At 39.5% G+C, this 13,257-nt stretch overlaps 1 protein-coding gene across 1 annotated transcript; it reads right to left on the reverse strand.

Moving 5' to 3' along the window:
* Positions 1-9,272: 9,272 nt before the first annotated feature.
* Positions 9,273-11,430, reverse strand: LOC148012612 (uncharacterized). Its single transcript, XM_087669100.1, has one exon. It carries the CDS (start codon positions 10,838-10,840, stop codon positions 9,704-9,706), a length of 1,137 nt encoding a protein of 378 aa, XP_087525226.1. The 5' UTR covers positions 10,841-11,430; the 3' UTR covers positions 9,273-9,703.
* Between the last annotated feature and the right edge of the window lie 1,827 nt (positions 11,431-13,257).

The raw sequence follows: 13,257 nt of genomic DNA on the forward strand, positions 1-13,257 counted from the left end.
TGTTATAGTAAATGATCTATCTTATCTTCAATGAGATCAGCCCTTGCTAAACTATCTACTTCTAGGTCTATGTTACCAAGAGGTAACGAAACAAATAACTCTATCCCACTATTAGATGTGTTGCTATATTGCTCAATAACTTCATCATCACAACCACATTATTTTCCTCTTCTGTGTTTCCTTGAACATCCTCGCGAGGTTCATCTTGTACTATATCACGCATATCATCCATTATGGTGTCATCATGTACATCATCATTAATTGTTGGATTGTCATCTGCTATCTCTATGTCCGTAATATTACCATATATTGGTTTTGAACGATTAGATATAGGGATGACATACCACCATCGGTTATTGTTTACCATTGGATGATACACAACCTGTATTTGAAAAACAAAAGCAAGAAACTTAAATACTTATTATATTGTGTATACATGTATACATATAAAAAAATTAGCTTTTACATAATATCTACTCGCATTGTTGAGGTAGTATTAATGTGTCATTCTTGTTTTGGTGAAATTATATGGAGTCAATGATTACAAAATCACTTGGATGACGTCTGATTGTGCAATGCTCACCATTTGTTACCACTTCTTTAAACCACTTTGCATCCAGTACATATATAAAGAATCGTCTAAAGTCAAGCTTCAGAATATCTTGGATCAAGCCACAATAACCTTCCATGGTACCATTGGCATCCTCGAAGTAAGCAAGGACACCACAATCTTGGGTATTTTTATTTTCATATATACGTTGAGTTCACCCTCACACCAAATAGCATTGAATAATGTGCACTAGTAGTAAAAGATTAAGATCAAATATGTTAATTTATTATATAAAATATAACTAAAAACAAATTAATTGATAGTATGACTCACCTTTGATAAGCAACCTCGTGCATATTCTCACTCTTCTTGAGATATATTAATTTTCTCCTCTTTTTCCATTTTCTCCATTTCCTAATGTAATCAATCTATATCAATATGACGTGGGAGTGCATTTAGATGATCCGGAAATAAGACATTACGTCCATATCTGGTGTGAAATGCTTGTCTTTTGCTTTTTCTTCTTGCCCTTGCTTCATTATATAGTGTCACACATTTGCTCATTACATCACTATTGAGCACACAAAAACTATTTAACTTACGAAGTTCTTCTTTTGTTAGCACTTTACTCATTCCTTTTCCTTGAGATATTATAGAGGTCATCCTCAAGTCATTATTCTCTTTCCATAGTCTTGGTTGAGAGGGATCCACTTCAACAAGATATTCAGAGATATAAACAAGGGACGATTGCACTAACCAACCCTCAGCCATGCTTCCCTCAGGCAGTGCTTTTTGCCTCACAAAATCTTTCAAGGTTTTCATGAAGCGCTCAAGAAAAAACATCCACCTTGCATGAGCTGCCCCACAAAGTGCGATCTCATCAATCAAATGTACCAGTAAATGTAATTGAGTAGTTAAAATGGACCGAGGAAAATTTTCCTCCACCAAACAAACCACCTCAACAGATAATACTCGAGCATCTTGCAATGTGTTTGGATCAATCTCCTTTGAGCTCACGTATCTGTCAGGATGTATTTGACAATTGTTTATTTTTGTGTAGAAATTCAAAGATATATAATGAAAAAATACAATGTATACACATCTCACAAGCTCTCCCATCTTGTAAATGATATCACGTACATCTTTGGATACAGAATGGGATATGCTAGTAGGAAGTACAAACTGAATGTAAACAATATTCATAGATCAAATGATTAATTGAGAAAAAAGTCATCATACCCTAAAGTTTATATATAGTTACTCTACTAATTACTATATTCATGGTTAGAGATATCCTTACTTGAATCATTTTGTGCCAATCGTGGGACTTCAAACGAGATAGTTGCTCCACACCTCTTTCTTTTTCTTTATGAAGGCTCTCTTGTTCCTTCACTATTTTTTCCTCGTTCTTTGACAACATCCAAGGTGCATGGGGTAGCTCAATCTTTCCTTTGGGTCCAATGTACTGTGGCCAGGCTCGTCTCATGCAACCAATGTTATGTAAATCCTCCGTTACATTGACTGAATCACGAGCCCCTATCAAGTGATCCCATAATGTAGATACAACATTTTTGAATATGTGCATGGGATCCAACAAGTGATTGATCTTAAGTTCAATTCAATATGAAAGACTAAAAAATATAGAGAACCTAACAAACAAATAATATATTATGTAAACAATTCATCATGCTAAATACTTTAAAGTCAATCGAGAGAAATGCACTTCTTACCGACTCATGCCGAGTGGAGGGTGGTTGCCGGCTTTAATCCATCTCTCCTTCCAATCTCAAATGGTTAGAGATTGTGGAGTCATTCCATTAGTAGGGAGAACATATTTGGGATGGTCAATAGGAAGAAATCGATGATGATTGTCATAGATAACCTTCTTTAAACGTGCTGGCCTAGAGGAAACTAGAGAGGGACCACAAATAGGACATGCATGATATCTTGATGTGGTTAAACCTGAACAAACAAGTGAATTAATAATATGCAATTGATTCAAGTCTTGAATTTCAAATATAGAGTTATATACATATTCCTGAACACCCTCCATATCCTGGAAAGTCATGCATGGTCCACAACAACATGGCCTTCAACGTGAAATCTCTAGAGGATGCAAATGCGCTTGCATCTTGCACCTCAATACCTTCCCATAACATTTCTAACTCTTCAATCAAAGGCTCTAAGTAAATGTTCATGTTTTTTACATTGTGCTTTCCAGGAATCAGAAGGGACAACATTACATGTCCCTTTTTAATTGCCATGGATGGAGGAATATTATAGTTCACCAATACCACTCGCCATACACTGTATGATGTGCTTTTGATGGAAAATGGATTGATTCCATTCATACCTAAACCAAATCTCAAATTTCTTGGCTCTTCTTTGAAAAAACGGGCCACAAATTATCTATATGTTGTCATGCCGGTGTGTCTGCAGGGATCCTCCATTTTCCATCACTTGAACGATGACTAGCATGCTATGACATGAGCTTTCCAATAGACTTACACTTGAACATAAGTTGAATACTTGGAACAATCGGAAAATGTTGCAAAACCTTACGAGGCACATCCATTGACTTCATCTCTACTTCGTATATTGATTCGCCACAAACAAAACACTCTCGTGCCAACTCATGAATCCCAAGAAATAAGCCACAATCATTGATACATGCATGGATCTTGACATAATTGAGGCCTCCCAGAGATGTGAAGTAATGTCTTGCTTGCTCTCTCTTAGTTGGCAATTTGTTTCCTTTTGGAAGCATTTGTGATAATAACCTACATATATTTTTAAAAGTGAGTTAAAAAACCACCAACATATATTTGTGTCTGATTTCAAAATAGAACAATTAATATTATGATTCATAAGCCAAACTGAATTGATACCTACTTCAATAACGCATTCAAACTGACATTACTCCATCCATAAATTGTTTGCAAGTTAAGTATCTCGAGGGACGCACGAAGAACGGAGTACGTACAACCTTCATACAACAGAGTAGATGACGCTACGTATAGTGGGTCATCTGGCTTCGTAGAGTGACCTTCTCCCTAAATCGGTTGCGAAAATAGATTGTGTATCATGTTGTCCAAAATCTCATCCTCTACAACTTGATGGGGCATTTCATGAGGGCTACTATCATGGTCGTCAGTCTCCACTCTTCTTGAAGACTCTGCCTCCTCGCGTCGACCTTTTGCAGCCTCTCGACACCCAAGAGGGAGCATCTGAGGATGTGGCACCGCATCCTGCTCAACCACAAAAGGGAGTTTCATGTACGTTGATATATATTGAGTAACATAGACTAGCAATCTTAGTGTTATAAACAATAAATACCGGTGATTTTTCTCAGTCCCATTCTCCATACATGCTGAGGTGTGACATTGCAACTCGACGTGCTCGAAAAATACACCCTCGACAATGATCACACATGCATTTAATTTTTCATCGTAGCCATGCATCTCGATTATGAAGACATAATGTTTCATCCTCACTTGAGAATATGCTCGTTGACTCATCAGCATGCACCGCACTAGGTGATGACGACGACATGATTAAACCTAATTCATGACAACATCAAATTTATTATTCATATGTTTACATAAAAACTTCAAGCTGGCGTATTATATATTCTAAGATCTCAATTTTAAATACACAAAACTTATCATAAATACATAAAAACTTATGATAAGAACTTAATATCAAAACTTATCTTAAAAACAAAAACTCATAATAAAAGCTAAATGTGCGTCTATACCTGCGTTTACCTACGCATCTAAATCTACGTCTATTTGCGCGTCTAAATTCGCGTCTATAAGCGTGTTTACGTAAACGTAGACGCGCATATACACTCGAAAATAGACGCAAAAGTCAAAATTCAAAAGATAATTGAATCATTTCTTTTCAAACTGCACCTTTCCTTTCTTGTGTTTTTTGCGCGTTCTGAAGCTCGAGTTCAGCCAACATGCAGTCTACCTCCACTAGTCTCTTCACACCTCACCTCTCATGACTCACCTCTTCTTTCACTTCAAAGAGACAAGAGGGGAAAGAAGAAAGCCAAGGAGAGGAAGAAAGAGAGAACAAAAGAGAGGAGAACAAGAGGAAGAAGAAGTAAAGAGAGGAGACAACAAGCAACAAGCATCAAGGGAGAGTAACTCACCAAGGAGAGGAAGAAGGAGAAGGAAACAACACTACCACCCGTCCATACCAAAGACCCAAGGTGAGTCCTCTCTCTCTCTCCCTCTCTTTCTCTCTCTCTCTCTCTCTCTCTCTCTCTCTTTGTGTATTAGGATCTATGATTGAACTTCTTATAGCACAAATAAATCATGGAGGGCAGTTGTCGGATTGAAAGCAACTGACTGAGCGTGTTTGACAGCGCATGTAGATTTCAGTACAGACGTAGAGATAGACGCAGATCTATGTTTGATGTCATTGTGTCTACACTCGCATCTCCTAGCGCGTGTATTCTGCCTCTCAGACGCGAGAATACATGCGCTTTGCCCAGAAGCTTTGACTTTAGAGTCGCGTCACCAGGCGCGTGTATTCTGCATTCCAGACGCGAGAATACATGCGCTCTACCCAGAAGCTTTGACTTCAGAGTCGCGTCTCCAGGCGCATGTATTCTGCATTCCAGACGCGAGAATACACGCGCTCTGCCCAAAAGCTTTGACTTCAGTCGCGTTTGAGAGTGCGTCTATGTTGCATCTCAGACACAGATATACATGCGCTCTGACCAGAGGGTTTGACCTAAGGGAAGCGTCTAAGAGTGTGTCTATCCTGCATTTGAGATGCGATTATACACGCGCAGCCAGCTCTGATAAAAAATAATTTTTTATTTCTAAAATTGTACGAATTTTTCTTTTTCCTATGTTTTGTTTGCAGATGTCGCATCTTGGTTCATCTAGCAATGACCCAGATTTGGATCGCATGAATGATACATTGCACTTGTTCGGCAAAGGGATCAATGCTTTTTTTTAAGGTTTTCCTAGTAAGGAAGACTTCATGGGAGAGATGACTAGACACCTTAGCCGCTCTCCCACAACAGACGAGGTGTTCAGCGTCATGTCTGGAATGCCTCTGACGTCTTCGCCTGGCACTACTTCCCAAATACCAAATGTCCAAACTCCAATTGCAGGTACTCCACGTGCAGCACCTGTACATGCATCCACTGAAGCATAAGTATCAGTCACGCACATGTATTTGCAGAAAAGCATGTGCATCTAGCGAGGCAGAGGGTAGTCCACAGAGAGGGAGGAGGGAGAGTCGAGGGGGAGGACGAGGCTTGTGTGGGGGTTGCCTAGAAGGTAGCGAGCGATCACCCTCACCAGAAGATCACGTAGAGGAGCATGTATGCCAGTACTATAGAGTTAAAGATACTGGTGGCATCTTCCATGATGATGAAGGAAGGGATGTAATGGCGTACATGAGGAGCGTCGTGCATGCAACATATAAAGATTGTTTCGTTTACTTCAAGAATCAGAAAAGCGGCTTATGGCAGCAGGAGGTATTGAGGGCAGTCCATAGAAGGTACCCAAATCCTGAGGGTCAGCGATTCTCGGATGATTGGGGATGCACAAAAGTGAGGGATTTGCTTCACAACAAAAGATCCCACCTCATGACACGCGCCAGGGAGTCACTGCGGAGACAGGAGGAGGGACATGGAGCCTATAGCCAACCACATATGTGCCACCACATAGAGTGGAAGAAAGCCAAGAAGAAAGCAGCAGAGAAAGTGAAGAGTCGCCAGCACGCAGAGGCGCGACGCATCCAAATGGAAACCATGGGATCGTCGCATTACGGATCGGGCGGCAGAGAGTCGTGGGAGGCATAGTTTGTAAGTATATTTGGATTTCTAGTTTTTTAAAATTTATATTTCTTTCAATTCTTTATATAATTTGTTTTAATACATTGTGTCTCATAATTGTTTGTATATATCATAATTTTTTTGCAGACTACTATCGTTGGTAGGATACCTACTCCTAGAGAGGTAGGTTACCATCAATGCCATAACCGCACAACCACATGGCTTCACTTCTATGAGGAGGGTCTCATCATTGAGGAGCAATACAACCGGGCTATATTGAGGATTCAACAGCTAGAGGATCAGGTATATTTTTCTTACTTTCCTATTAAAATTATAGCTAATTATAACTTTTTCTTTGCAATTGTACGTAAGCAACCTTGATCTTTTGTGTGTGTAGGCGAAACCCCGATGTGGAGCATAGCGAGGAGGGGGATAGCAATGCTAGAAGCCATGGTGGTGCTAGCGAAGATGTTTCTTCTTCAAATTCGTAGAGGAGCACCATACCTCCTCTATGGCCTTGTTTCCTTGTATATCTATTATCCATCTTTGAGCCTACTGTTTGTGGCCACGCTTTAGGTCGCAAGCACTTAAACTCCCCATGTAAATACGTTTTATCTATAATGAATACATGGATTTTTTTTTCAATTATGGTGCCTTCAGATCCATTGTGTTTTTCCCAAATGCACAATTTGATATATGGGAGGGGGAAAAAAAACCAGAAAGCAACCACATGCTCTCTGGTTTTTTTTTTCTAGTTCTGTTCTTCGCGTCTATTTGCGCGTCTAAATTGCATAAAACGGGCGTCTATACTCGCGTCTAAAATGCAGAGTACACGCACTCATACACGCGTTAAATAATCCAAATTTTAAAAAAATAAATTAAATATTAAAAAAAAAAAGAGATTTTTGGTTTTGCATTCACATCTATTAGTGCATATAAAAGTGCATCTATGAATGTGTCTATATGCCCGTCTAATTTTCCATGTAGACGCGCTGGTAGATGCACAAAAGAAATTAAATAAACAACAATTTTGGTTTCCTATACGCTTGTATTCATGCGTGTATATGCGCGTCTACCGTGCGTCTATTGGTGCGTGTAAATTTTTTCATACATGCGACTATAGACGCGAAATGGTAGATGCGCAAATAGACAGGCTGGTAGACGCGCCCGTAAGATTTTCTCTCAATTCAAAAATCGCATCTAAAAGTGCGTCTAAGAGGCCTTTTTATTGTAGTGAGAAACTGCCATTCATTAGAGAGCAATGCAAAAATAATTATTAACTCTGGTTTTTTAATTATATTAAGTCCAATTTCAGATAATTATGCATCTGAAAACGCGTCTATATTCGCGTCTATCTGCGCGGATATATACACACAAAATTCTCGTCTATTTACACTCTCTTTTACATGCGCATATAGACGCAATGATAGACGCGTCCGACTTTGTGTGTCTAACTCGTTTCTGTTGTGGTGTTAAGTGCACAATGTCATGCTTTGAGGCAATAGGAAGGAGCGCCTAGAGTAGAGGAAGAGTTCTCTAGAAGGAAGCACAAGCTAATAATGCTTGGGAAGAGAGATGGAAGCCCTCCAATGAAGGTGGGTGGCTATGGATCATGTAGGTGAGAGATTCATCGAAAAGTGGAGGGAGCCAAAAATTCAAACTCAAGTGACCTAATTAGTGGTCTAATGACTTATTGTCTTCAAACCCACTCTGATACCATGTTAAAATATTGAGGATGCATGCTAAGGTGGATTACTTATTGATGAGCAAATAGACAATCATAAGGAGGCATAAGTAATGACAAAGAAGGACAACTGATATTATCCAAGCATAATGCAAGTACAATTGAATGAGAATAATTGATCAAATGAGTGTGGGGATGAGTGCCTTTTATAGGCTTACATAGGTGGTATTGGTAGGTGAAAAAATGTGAAAAGGGACCATGGTATTCACCAACTGTGGTTTTAATAAACCATGCATACATGACCTAGTCTAAGGCTTTATTTTCAATGTGATTCTTTGCCTTGATGTTCCTTACAAAGAGGCTATAGTGGGTGTGACTGTACATTTCTCAACATAGAGTACTAAAAAGCAGCCTACAATTGCTCTCTCTAGCCCAAAGGTAGAATATAGAGGTGTAGCCTTAACTACATGTGAAGTAGTTTGGATCTTAAAAGTGTTACATGACTTAGATGTATAGGTGGATAGGAAGATCACATTGCTTTGTGACTACATGAGCAGTGTGCTATTGGCTAGCATTGGAGTTTACCATGCTAGATCGAACCACATAGAAGTGGTACTTGCAAAAAAAGTTGATCTACTTCATGTGAAGACTGATGACCAAGTAGTTGACATATTTACCAAATCACTTGGTAGAGATACGTTTGTTCACTTTAGAGAGCTATTTGGAGTACAACAGTTAACTTGAGCTTGAGGGGGAGTATTGAGATTCAAGCTTAATATCTACACCAACTTAGTTGTATAGCTATAGCTAGTTGTCACTGTCTTGTGCGCCATAATAATGACTTGGTCAGACTTAACTCAGGTTGGAGGTGTTTGGTCAGTTAGTCACCTTTTTTCATACATTATATATGTGACTTAGACTTAGTACCTTTGTTTATTACACAATGAATGAATAATGGAAGAAGAGAGAGTACACTACTCTCTATTCATGGATCTCATTCTTGTCTATCTCTTCCCCTCTCTTTGAACAATGTCAAGGTTAGATTAAGATGGGATGATGTTCACTGTTATAGAATAGGTTGTAGCTATTGTACTTAGACAAAATGCTAAAATGAATAGAGCTAATGTCAAAGTTGCATAATCAATTTCACATAAAAAGTATGGCATGATATGAGATTTAGTCTCTTAGTTGATTGATCTAGGTTAAAGAATGTGCCACAACGAGGACCTAGCCATGTATATTTAGAGAACAAAAGGGGTGTTATGTCATTAACTATGGGAACTTTTATACATGCACTTTAATAATAGACTTGATCTAGATTCATATTGCTACATATTCAAAACTTTGGCAAGCTATTGTGATGCTTGCCACAACCGTTGATTTGGGGTCATGAGTTTAGAGTGGCAAGCTATTGTCATTCTTTCCACAACCGTTGATATGGGGTCATGAATTTAGAGGGTGAATATTGAGAGCCGAATTATGGGGACAATTTACATCATAGAAATCTACAGCATTGTTGCTGGCCATCTCTACAAGAAGGTGAAGAGGAGCGATTGGCCGCCTTGTGTGCTACTTGCTTCTTCCTTTCCCTCTTCTTTTCGAAGGAAAAGCTAGTCCAATCCTTACGCCTCTTAGAAAGGACTCCAACACCATTAAGGCCAAGTAGCTAGGAGCTGCGGAAATAGGCAAGGGACGTCAGAATGGCCATCCGTGTGGAGACCAGCATATCCGAAAGAGACTTGGCTTGTTGACTGAGAGTGGCTATGGAAGCTTGCATCTCTTGGGCCTTCTTCACCAATGCCTCACCCATGATGAGCCGCATCAACTTATGATCATGAATGATGTTGTATTGGCCGCCTTGATCTGAATGAGGCGACTGCAGCCTCAAAAGCTCTTGGATGCTATCGTAGAGAGCTTGCATGGGGGCCTCTCTGGTGATGCGAGGGGTCTTCAACTGCTTCTTTAGCTGGCTGTGTAGGGTCAGGAGGGGGGCCAACCACAACGGCTGCACTTTCTGCCTCTGCAGCTTGGTGGTGATACTTTTCTGCATAAACAGCGGCTTGGACGAAGGAGAAAACGTAGCACCCGGTTTCTGCAACGACAGAGAATTGGACAGGATCCAGAGAACGAGGACGGCTATGGCGTGAGCTCCTTCCATGGCGGTGAAGAGGGCTCCTAAACTAGATCCCTTCATGCTGGCCTGTTTCGCGATCTTGCCGCCGTCGAGGAGCGCCTCTAAGGCGGGCGAGATATGGCGGCGGATGCTGCAGCTGCAGGCGTACCTGGTCATCCGTTGTAGGCATTTTCCCAGAGAGTGCCGGGCTCTCTCCAGGGCCACTCTCCTTCCTCTCTCGCTAGACGCATGATATTGAGAAGAGATCGTTTTAGGGCCGAGAATTGATCCCGAGTGAGCTAGCACCAGCCGCAGGACCTCGTCCACCTCGTCCGCCATCTCCCGCATGGCCTTGCACGCGTCCATGAGCTTCACGCAGTCCTCCATGTAGGCCGCCATTGCGTCCGCGTCCTTTTGCGACAGTGGCAGGTCGTCCAGCGCTGAGAGGACCAGGCCGTGCAGCGACGCGTGAGTCGACGCCAGCATGGACATGGCCTCCGTGATCCAGTCGAGGGAAAAGAAGGAGTTGATGTCTCTATATTCAACTGGAGAAGAAGAAGAAGAGCTCGTTTCCAAGCTTTCCAGGCGGCGCGCGAGATCTGCCTCGAAGGGGCGGTGCGAGAGCATCAAGATGCACCTGTCTTCGTCTGCAGAAGGAGGAATAAGGCAGGAGCTCGGCATAACTGCCATGGCGGCTGTAGGATCAGAGCTAGCTCGAGAAGAAGATACGAAGAGGTGAGAGAATGAGGTAGCTGTACTACATGTGAAAGCAAGGGATGACAATTATGAAGAGGAAAGCTATGATGGATTGCTTCTTCTTAGTGGCGCTTGGACTGGATGATGATCTGCTGTGGAGAATAGAAGCACCAATATACTCGCCAGCCATGAGGGAGCAGCAAGATAGACAGCTAAGATGCCCTAATGTTTTTCCACTTCTTGTTGGTTGGTGGGTAGCTGCTACGTCTAGCTCCCTCCATTGAGCTGTATTTGTAGTGACAACTCAACTCACTTTGGTTGCATGCAAAATTGTTATCATCACATAATCATTTTGGGATCTCAATTGAAAAATGGAACGGGAACTTGTAGAGAACCAGACTCTTTCTATAGTTTTCTTCCCTGCAATAGCGTGATAAAGGCACATGCCTCACATTTCCAGCATCATAACAAAGAGTGTCCAATAACAACTTTGCATACCACCCTAATACTTGTCATAGTGCCCTCAAGTCACACCTCATGCCAATCTTTGAGATCCATTGCTCAAGCTTGCCTCCCTTTACACCACCTAAAGCAATCAAGTTGGTTCCAATATTACATGGAAGCTTCACATTTGAGAAGCAAAAGTATAGAAATCACCTAGAAAATACTCTTTTTGAACTTATACATTAGAATGAGCCTTGTCTTGAAAACAAACATACCCTATGGACCTTCAGCACTGTAGTTTCACCTAAAAAACTTTAAAATAACCTTAAAAAAGTGTACACTATTGCTATGGTGTAAAAGGAAAAGCATCACACTTTAATACTTCCACAAATCCTTCAACATGTTATGAGTTGTCCACTTGTTAAGCATTGTTTGTGATCTCTTAACTTTATAGCAATTAAAATATTGAAGCTGGTACATTACCCTTCACATGTTTTGGCTTTAGGGAGCCAAGCTTAGCCTCGCAACACATGTAGAGGAGACCAGTATGCTTGGGGAACAACAATAGTAGGTACCTTTTCATATAGTGAAATTTATAACTACCACTCGTGTATCACTCTCTTTAATTTAAAGTTCTACATCAAAAACAATCTCCATGCTCTTCTAGAATAGTACCAATGCAAGTTGTTGGATACTTTCTTAATATTTAAGAGAAATTTTAATTGGTTTTCTTTTTGTATTGTTAGTGCTCATACAATACTATTGTTTAAATTAAACATAACTATTATATTCTAGGGCATCTTGTCTTGGTATGAACTCTATTTATAGTAGATCTAAATGAATAATATTTTTACTTGACTAGATCATACAAATTCACTTTATCAATGTTGCAATTTTCCATTTATATCACCTTAGTAAAGAAATGTAATCTCATAGCGTCATATGTAGTCTCATAGCATCATCATGTAAATTCCTTTAGCATTAAATATAGTACAATATAAGTTTTCTTCCTATATATTATGTGATACTTTTATTGACTAACATCTTAGCTATATCAATCAATATCAAATCAAAAGGTACATTTATTTAAAGTGACAGCTATAACCTCACTAGCACCAAATCATAGAGATCTGTTCAATCTACATCGTGTAGATAACAAAATATTGTGCTTGTTCCTAAATTATACTTAGAAACCATTTCAATCATTTCTTTCAACATGCAAATGATCAGAATATTATCTCTAAGTTGCCATGATCAATGGTTATGCTTTGTAAGCTTAATTAATTTGGAAGTGCTTTGTATCAAATGTAGATGGATATATTAAAATGCGATTAGTTGTTATCATTACTTGTTACATGGAAAGAGACTCTTTGAGTAGTAAGAGCTTAAGAGGAAAAGTATATTCATATCATCACATACTTAAATATAATGTCATTAGTGAAGAACCATAGTTTAATATTTATACAACTTGAGAAATAAAAAACATATAAATAAGCATGCCTACCATCCAAAAATATTTCCATAGAAGCTAGATAGTGAAAATTTTGACTTGCATGCATTACTGGATCTTCTTTTTAGAAAAGGCCCTAGTAGAAGTGGAGATGAAAGTAGGGTAGTCATTAGTTTCTTTGCATAAAGATAACACAGGAGATAAATTCCTATTATAATTATGAACCAAGAATAGATATAATTTCGCTTTAAGAATCAAGAGCGATAATACTCTTGAAAGAATGAGTATATACACTACTTCACAAGTGCACATTCCACATGTGGACTAGTGAATATGTTCCTTGCATACGTATTCATAATATAGCTCTAGGGGTGACAAGGCTACACTTTGTGTTTTAATAAAAGCCAAAAAAAACATTGTGCTAAGATCTGACAAGAAAGAAAACTTATTTCCTTTCTTATTATCCAACACACACACACACACATTTAGATATGAATGTATATATATGTACATGTAT

This window comes from Lygodium microphyllum, chromosome 27 (assembly GCF_053477565.2).
Source record: "Lygodium microphyllum isolate KBCC chromosome 27, Lygodium_microphyllum_v1.1.10, whole genome shotgun sequence".
Lineage (NCBI taxonomy): Eukaryota > Viridiplantae > Streptophyta > Polypodiopsida > Schizaeales > Lygodiaceae > Lygodium > Lygodium microphyllum.

Coding starts and splice junctions, on each gene's coding strand:
- LOC148012612 (XM_087669100.1), bottom strand. CDS start 10,840: ATGGCAGTTATGCCGAGCTCCTGCCTTATTCCTCCTTCTGCAGACGAA.